At 32.1% G+C, this 8,483-nt stretch overlaps 1 protein-coding gene across 1 annotated transcript; it reads left to right on the plus strand.

Moving 5' to 3' along the window:
- The first annotated feature begins 209 nt into the window (after positions 1-209).
- LOC105123204 (cationic peroxidase 1-like) lies at positions 210-1,911 on the plus strand. Its single transcript, XM_011022713.1, has 4 exons — positions 210-469; positions 767-958; positions 1,163-1,328; positions 1,420-1,911. The coding sequence occupies exons 1-4, from the start codon at positions 263-265 to the stop codon at positions 1,803-1,805; spliced, it is 951 nt and encodes a 316-aa protein (XP_011021015.1). The 5' UTR covers positions 210-262; the 3' UTR covers positions 1,806-1,911.
- Positions 1,912-8,483: the final 6,572 nt, after the last annotated feature.

Raw genomic sequence — 8,483 nt, forward strand, 5'->3', positions numbered from 1 at the left:
AAAATTAAGAGAAAATATTAAGTGGGTTCACCACCAACATGAATGCGCGCGTACATTAGGTTTCTTTGCTTTTACTATACTCAATATTTTGCACATAATCTTTGACCGTAAACCCTAATTAAGTTATAAATTAAATGGTAGACTGTCCAAACCAAATGCTTCCTATAAATAGGCCTCCTCTACAGCACTTACATGCCATCAAACACAAGAGATATATCACAAGTTCAGCTATATCCCTCTGTGTCTTTACAGTTTGGATTATATGGCTCACTCAAAAATTTTCTTCGGGTTATGTTTCTCTATGCTATTGCTTGGATTAGTCCGTGCACAGTTATCAACCAATTTCTATGCAACAACATGCCCTAAAGCCCTCTCTACCATCAGAACTGCTGTACTAAAAGCAGTTGTCAAGGAGCATCGCATGGGAGCCTCCTTGCTCCGTCTCCATTTCCATGACTGCTTCGTTAATGCATGTTTCTCTTATCCCTCTCCCTTTCTTTCACATACAGATATACATGCACACAAGGGGGGGGGTATTAATTAAGATTGTGCCTTGGGGAGGATAATCTCTCCATGTTTAGGTTTTTTAGTTTACCAACTTGCACGTAAAACCCTGCATGCATGCACAAGGATGATAGTTTACTGTGTGTTTAATTACTATGGTTATCCCTTATGGCAGGATTATATACAATATTTTCATTAAGAAATGTTATCGTTATTTTAAACATTGTAATTTGACGAGGATCTTTATTATTGATTCAAGCAGGGATGTGACGCATCAGTCCTATTAGATGACACTTCAAGTTTTACTGGAGAAAAGACTGCAGGCCCAAATGCAAATTCTTTGAGAGGTTATGATGTGATTGATACCATAAAGTCTCAATTGGAGTCAATTTGCCCTGGAGTTGTTTCTTGTGCTGATATTCTGGCTGTTGCTGCTCGAGATTCAGTTGTTGCAGTAAGTAACCTAGAGCATATATAGAAGACAAGGTGCCTTCTTCAACAGGTGCCTTCAAAGGCATTGAAATCCTTTTGAACCCTGATGTTTGAATGCCGATGCATGCCTTTTAAGGCCGTGAAGAAGGCACCGTGGAAACGACTCAATTCATACATTTCACATAAACTTGTGCTCATTTTGATTTCTTTTATATTTCTTCTCCAGTTGAGTGGACCATCATGGACAGTTCAATTGGGGAGAAGAGATTCGACCACAGCAAGTTTGAGTGCTGCTAATTCCGATCTTCCATCTCCACTCATGGATCTGAGTGACCTTATTACTTCCTTCTCAAATAAAGGGTTCACTGCCAAAGAAATGGTTGCTCTCTCAGGTAAAATAAAATTAAGGGAAATCATTGCCACAATTAAATAAGGATCTTGTACCAATTGACTTCGGTTTTGAAATTTTCTATAATCTTGTAGGATCTCACACAATAGGGCAAGCCAGGTGCCTGATGTTTCGAAACCGTGTCTACAATGAGACCAGCCTAGATTCAACCTTGGCAACATCATTAAAATCAAATTGTCCAGACACAGGCAGTGATGACAGCCTTTCTTCACTGGATGCTACTACTCCTGTCACATTTGATAACTCTTATTTCAAGAACCTGGTAAACAACAAGGGACTTTTGCACTCTGATCAACAGCTTTTCAGTGGAGGCACTACGGACTCGCAGGTCAAGACATACAGCATCAATTATGCTACATTCTATGCTGATTTTGCTAGTGCCATGGTAAAGATGGGTAGCATTAGCCCCCTAACAGGAAGCGATGGACAGATTCGTACCAACTGCGCCAAAGTAAACTGAACCTCACAGTTAATTAAGTAATGTTAGCCATTAGTAAGGCTTTGGCTAATTCTCTTCAATTGTCAATTTAAAAAATAAATGTTGTTATTTGGTGTAGACTGTGTTTAATGGTTTGTTTTCGTAATTTTTCTGGCTTTCATGTAAGTGTGTGAAAACTACTTGAAACATCAACCGATTAAGAAATGATCGATCAATGATAATTTTCTATTTTGCAAGATGCTTGCCTTATTTTCGGAAGAAAGAACAAGACTTGAAAACTTCACAATATACAGATTTCTTTCATTAAACTCAAACACAAGTAATGAGTTGATAAAAAAACTCAAGATTCAGAGCTCGATCCATTGACAAGATATAAATTTGAAAACTTCAGTGCAATGCAATCGAGAAGTTCCTACAAAATCAAGCTGGTACAAAATTTTATATCTTGCTCATACATTTACCAGGAAAGACTTCTACAAAATCGAACATATATTTTATTTGAATTTTCTTCGAACATCATTGCAATGCAATGCAATTCAAAAGCGTATGAATTAAATTTTTGGTTCAAATTTAAACTCAAATTTAGTTCAAACCCAGTCTAGATATATAAAGAAAAGTTACAAGACAATTATTTTTCTGTCTTCTAATTCTTATGGCCAACGTGACCCTCCTATCTTCAAAACAAAAATTTCAGTTTTTAATCATAAGTTTTAGATTCAAGAAATGTAAAAGTAACAAATAAATAATTTTTTCTTAGATTAATCTATCTTCAAAACAAAAATTTCAGTTTTTGATCATAAGTTTTAGATTCAAGAAATGTGAAAGTAACAAATAAATGATTTTTTCTTAGATTATTTTCAATTGTGGTTTGTTTATTAAAGGATTAAAAATGATATTAGAGTTTATAAAAATTTAAAGTTTATATTGTCAAGATTGATTCATGATTATTAGAAATTAATGTTAAGAGATTGATTTTAAGTATATTGTTAGAAATAAGAATTTATGAGTTAATTTATTTAAATTAATTTTTATAGGTTAAGAAATTCATTTCAACCTTATTAGAAAATATGGACGGAATAGTCTTAAGGTTGAAGATGACAAAATTTTATTTTGGTCCTTGATTTATAAAAATTATAATTTAGTCCCTAAACTTTTAAAAATTATAATTTCACCCTTGACATGTCTTTTGGAATATTGAGAAGTGTTATTGTGAGGTAAAGGATAATGAATATCATATTGATAATTGATATGAAATATTTTTAGTTTGGTCCCTCAATTTTAGGGATTTATATTTTAGTCCCAAAACTTTAAAAAAATTATGCTTTCATCCCTATTTTGTTCTGGAAAGAATTGAGGATGGTTTATGGGTGAAATTTTAGTATGGTTATGTATTTATAATTGGGTCCAGTTTTGGTAAAATTATGTTTTGGTCCCTGTTTTTAGAAAATTATCATTTTAGTCCCTAAACCTAGGAGACTAAACCTAGTTTTCTTTTATGCATTGAAATCTTTTATTTGTATTGTTTTGAATATATTTTTTATATTTGTTGTAGATTATCTTAACAATCCTTAATAGGTAAGTGGTATAACCTTTAATATGCATTTAATATAAATAAATATATATGTTGATTATATGATAAGTACAACTAGTTAATCTCTTAAATATTTATATATGTTGCTTTATTTTTTAAGTACTTATTTATTCTTAAATTTTCACTTCTATTCTGTCGAACTAAATTATATTTGATATGATATATATTTATTTGATGATTCTGTAAATATCTATTATATTTTGATATATGACTTATTAGTAACTTTGTCACACCCAGACATCATGACAACCGATTAAAAAAATAATCTCGATGAAAAAGGAACAAATATATGGCATTTTTTTCTTTGAAGAGGAATGTCTAGTTCAAGGAGTCATCACCTAATATTATGATCATTAGAAACTCTAACTAATCAATAGGGATTCTAATGATACAAGACTGGTTACGCGAAATAAAATATGTTATCACCCCTCAAATGTCTTATTTAAAGTAGACTGCATTGCTGGTTTTGTCTAAAATTATTAAGAGTTTGTTGTATTACACTTTTCATGATCTGCTTATAATGTTCCTAACTTTAGTATTAATGAAAAATCAATATAAATATTTCTAACTCTAGCATTAGTAAATATTTCTAACTCTGGCATTAGTAAATATTGCATAACTCAGAAAGTGCATTATTTCTAAGTTTAACACTAATGAATAAATCTATAAAATTCTGTATTAAATGAAACATTAAATCTCTTTTTTAATCTTTTTTTGGACTGGATCTAGCCTAGCTGTACAGGCTGGACTGGATCCAACCAGGCCCAAACCAGCAACCGGTTTTGCCATTATTGCATCCATGCATAAATAATTCACGCACGCATGCAACTATAATAATGTAATTAAATTATCAAGATAGGGGAAAAAAAACTTACATTGGCACGACTACTGTTGAAATAAAGGTTGAGGGAGACAGTTGGGCACTGCTCATGGTTAATGATCCAGCTTGTGGAGACAAAGTTAGTGGCATGAAAGAGGGCTTCCAGACATTGCTGCACTTGAAGATAAAGATGGTAGTGATGGAAGGCTGGCCTACTGAAACTGTTTTCTTCTCTTATATTTTACTTTTGTTTTTCCCCTGGTCTTCTTTTTGTGCTCTTCTTGTTTGTACTATGCTCCTCCATTTTCCTTATCTCTCTCTGTACTGGTTCTTTTTATACTAGTACTGAGGATGAATGTCTACAACCATGGCTGAAGAGAAACAAATATTGTTGCTCACGGTGGCTACTGCTCAGGTTACTAAAATTCATGCTGCCACTACTAAGAAGAGAAGGCTGCTGTTGGAAATGTGAAGGTGTAGCTAATTTTGGTGGCTGTTATTTTAGGCAAAGAGAAAAGAAAAGAAGAGTCCTTTTTATTGTTGTTGTTGGCTTGTATTTTCTCCAGGTTGTGAGAGTTGTTGATGACGTTGTTGTTAATCATGACTGCAACCAACACTGGGGATAAAGCTTACCATTAGAGGAAATACTACTGATGGCTAAGGATGGAGTCCTGTTATTGTTAACATGAATTAGCTTTACTGTTGTATTTCTCCTAAAAGGGAGCCAGTTGTGAGGGACAGGGATGATGTTATTGCTGTGGCGCAAATATGAAGTTCCTTCTAGACTAGGAGGAAAAGGAGATGAAAGCCTCTTCTGTAACATCAAACGAAAGCTTATATGGTAGCTTTTAGAGTTGAAAGGGGTCTTTTTTTGCTGGGTCTGTGAGATGGAGAGATGAAAGGTGGTTTTTTCCTTTTGTGTTTTGCTCCGTTTAGGTTACAGGGATGAGTTGAGGAGGAAAATGGATGAGTTGAGAGCCATTTCTAAAGGCCAGGGAAAAAGAAAAGGAAAGGGTTAGGGACTGGGGCAACGACGAGTATAGTGTTTACGACCCCCTCTTTTTTTTCATGTTTCTCTCTTTTAGGTTTCTAATAATGGCCTCCATTTAAGTTTCCTATAATTGTCCCCTCCTTTATGCATACATTGAGATTTATATTTATATTTTATAATGAAAGAGTCCACCATGTGTAAGAAATAAAGTTTTAATCAAACTCATTCTTTTTTTTTTTTAAATTTGAATTTGATTAAGAATCATATTCAAAATTGGATAATTATCATTATCTTAAAGATAAAGATAAAATGACAACAGCACATTGTTGTCTCTAGCATTCGCACGAGCTGACAAATCACACTCTTTAGTGAAGTAAATCTTTGATTTTTTAATTTTACATTTTACCCTTGTAAAATTAAATCAAGAATCAACGGGCCAAAATTGGGTTATAACAAACTCTATGCTAATAGAGAGTAGTTAGGCTAGATGCACATAGTATTCTGTATACCTAAAAGGTGAGAGAGACATTGACTTGTGGCAACTGATCCTCCTATAGTGATCACTTTTGAGTGTTATCTGATTTCTGACATTTATTCCACTGCTTTATAATAATATGCTTAGTAGTTATATTTATATCAAGATAAATTAACTTAAAAATTATTAATATCTAAAATATATATTAAATATTATTTCCTTACTGAGTTGGTTAAACTCACCCCTTATTCTTAATATTATTTCAAGTTCTTATTTTTTGTTAATAGGTGACCTTTGTTGAGTGTTCGTACTTCTTTAATTTTGGTCGATATAACTTAGTTGTTTTACGAGTTCTTTTGGTTTTGATTTGATGTCTTATACATTTCACTATTACTCTATTTTAATTAAGTTTGGATTTTGACAATGTATGCGTATTATTGATTTTTGTTTTTGTTTTAATTACTGATGAGAAGTTTTGAACTATCATTTGGTTTCATTAATTTTGAATAATATAATATTTCTAAAGATTATGAAATGGTACGTATTTTTAATAACTAGTTTTTTTATATATCTATTATAAGACTTAGCGTAGGTTATGTGTCCTTTCGACAACGCTCCTACATTGCCGATCATAGACTTGGAATTTAGGTCATGACAAAAGGTTCCTTTGATTTGTGATAAACACAAAATTAATAGGAAAAAAAACCTTAAAAAGGTCCAAAAACATAATCCCTATAGACTCAGGCTACCATATCTGAGCTCAACTTTTACCAACGTGCATGAGCTTAAGCATAGTAACCAAAGAACATATTGGGCATATGCCTAGGCTTGGGCCTATAAACCTAATCCCACCATCTGGTTGCATACCTTTTATTGGGCGGACACTTAGCCTTACCGGTTGCCTTGCCTAGATAGTGTTGGACAAATGGCCCAACACCCTTGATGTTAAGAGTGGCACACCCAACCTTGCTAAGTGTGCTATCTAGCACGAGCCTAACGTGCTTAGATCTAGATAACATATCTATACCCATTTTTCATCTATAATAGGCTCTTACGCTTAATATCATCCTAAAGAAGTCATATACCTCCTATATTTTATTGACTACTCTTTAGTAGAGGACTCTCATACTCCATATCATCCTATAAAGATCACATACCTCTTACACTCCAATGCAACCACTTCTTTAAAGGTTGGACTTAGTTTTCCTATTACAATAATATCACCCTCCATGAGCTTCCCTTTTGCTCTTTAGAAATTTTTTGAAATATAAGCATCAACATAAATCTATTCTCCTAGTTTTTTAGGGAAAAAAAATTATAAGTATAAGTTCACCCTCAATAGGTTCCATTTTAGTCTCTTAGAAAAAAATTATAAGTATAAACTAACCTTTCATAGGTTTCCCTTAATTACTTAAAAAAATTTGAAATACAAACTCCTTTTTCATGGGTTTCTCCACCATTAGAAAAAAAAAATTAAATATGAATTCCTTTATGGTTTCATCTTATTTTCTTGAAAAAAAAATTGAAGTATGGATTCCTTTATAATTCTTCTTTATATACATAGAAACTCTTTTTTTCCAACCATATTCCATGTCCATATACATAGACTCCATGTATATTGCCTAGGATTTTCACCTTTTTTCTCAGGTGAAGAAACTAGAAAAAACTTGTCGTATTGAATATTTTTACAAGTCTTTGCATGTCAATATAATAAAAACATTGAAGGCTACTAATAAACCTAAATTTAATTGGCCTAAAACCCTCATAAAAAAAGGTCAAAAAATCCCCTAAAAATCCAAAAACATCCTTATAAGCTCAAGCTACCATAACAGAGCCCAACTTCTACCAAAATACATAGTACATGTTAAGAATTGCCTAATACCCTTGGTGTTGGAAATGACATACCCTTGAACTTAATATGCTTAGATCTAGATAGTATAGATCTATTTTTCATCTCTAATAGACTCAAACACTTTTTCAAGCCTAAGACTCCTATGGAAATTTTTTCCAAGACCACACATGAATCCCTTAATATTACATGTTGATTCAATATCTATTAGTTTGAGTAAAATACAAATTAAAGTATCACAAGGATAAAATTATACATCAACCACTCATCTTCATAAAAAAAAAACTCGTGAGTTAGAAATATACTATAAATCATAATATCACAAGAATACAATTACATATTAACCACTTCTCTTCATAAAAGAACAAGATTCGTTAGCAAAATATACATCATGAATCCTTTGAACTTAAAATATACTATAAATCATAATATCACAAGAATAAAATTACATATTAACCACTTTTCTTCATAAAAGAACAAGATTCATGAGCAAAATATACATCATGAATCCTTTAAACTTAAAATTTACAATCTCTTTATTCTTATTATTTTTAGCATACATATTTTTATAATCTATCTTTCTAAAATATCATTACACTTCTTCTTTTTACAAAATTATTAACTTAAATATTAGAGAATTGCACATCCATCAAGTAAAACCTTTTATAAATACTTTTTAAATTATTGACTTAAACATTAAAAAATCACACATCCATCAAGGTTCTAAAACCTTTGGAAATATTAACTACCAATATTAACTACCAACCATCTTAGCTTACCAATCAACTGTTATCAGCTATCGACCATTTGAACTTTCTTTACTAAGCCATCAAACAGGGATAATTGAACTAAAATATTAACCAACTACCAAAACATATCAACTTTATTAATAGAACTCATCAATCGCTGGGCACATGTTACATACAGCGCGTACATGCATTGAAATTAAATACAGGAAAAGTGGGGCAGACAG

This window comes from Populus euphratica, unplaced genomic scaffold, assembly GCF_000495115.2.
Source record: "Populus euphratica unplaced genomic scaffold, PopEup_1.0 scaffold10.1, whole genome shotgun sequence".
Classification (NCBI taxonomy): Eukaryota; Viridiplantae; Streptophyta; class Magnoliopsida; order Malpighiales; family Salicaceae; genus Populus; species Populus euphratica.

Bases quoted from the DNA above. Each gene is read 5' to 3' on its own strand.
- LOC105123204 (XM_011022713.1), top strand. From the start codon at position 263: ATGGCTCACTCAAAAATTTTCTTCGGGTTATGTTTCTCTATGCTATTG. The intron at 470-766 runs GCATGTTTCTCT...TGATTCAAGCAG, and splicing joins TCCATGACTGCTTCGTTAAT to GGATGTGACGCATCAGTCCT. The intron at 1,329-1,419 runs GTAAAATAAAAT...ATAATCTTGTAG, and splicing joins AGAAATGGTTGCTCTCTCAG to GATCTCACACAATAGGGCAA.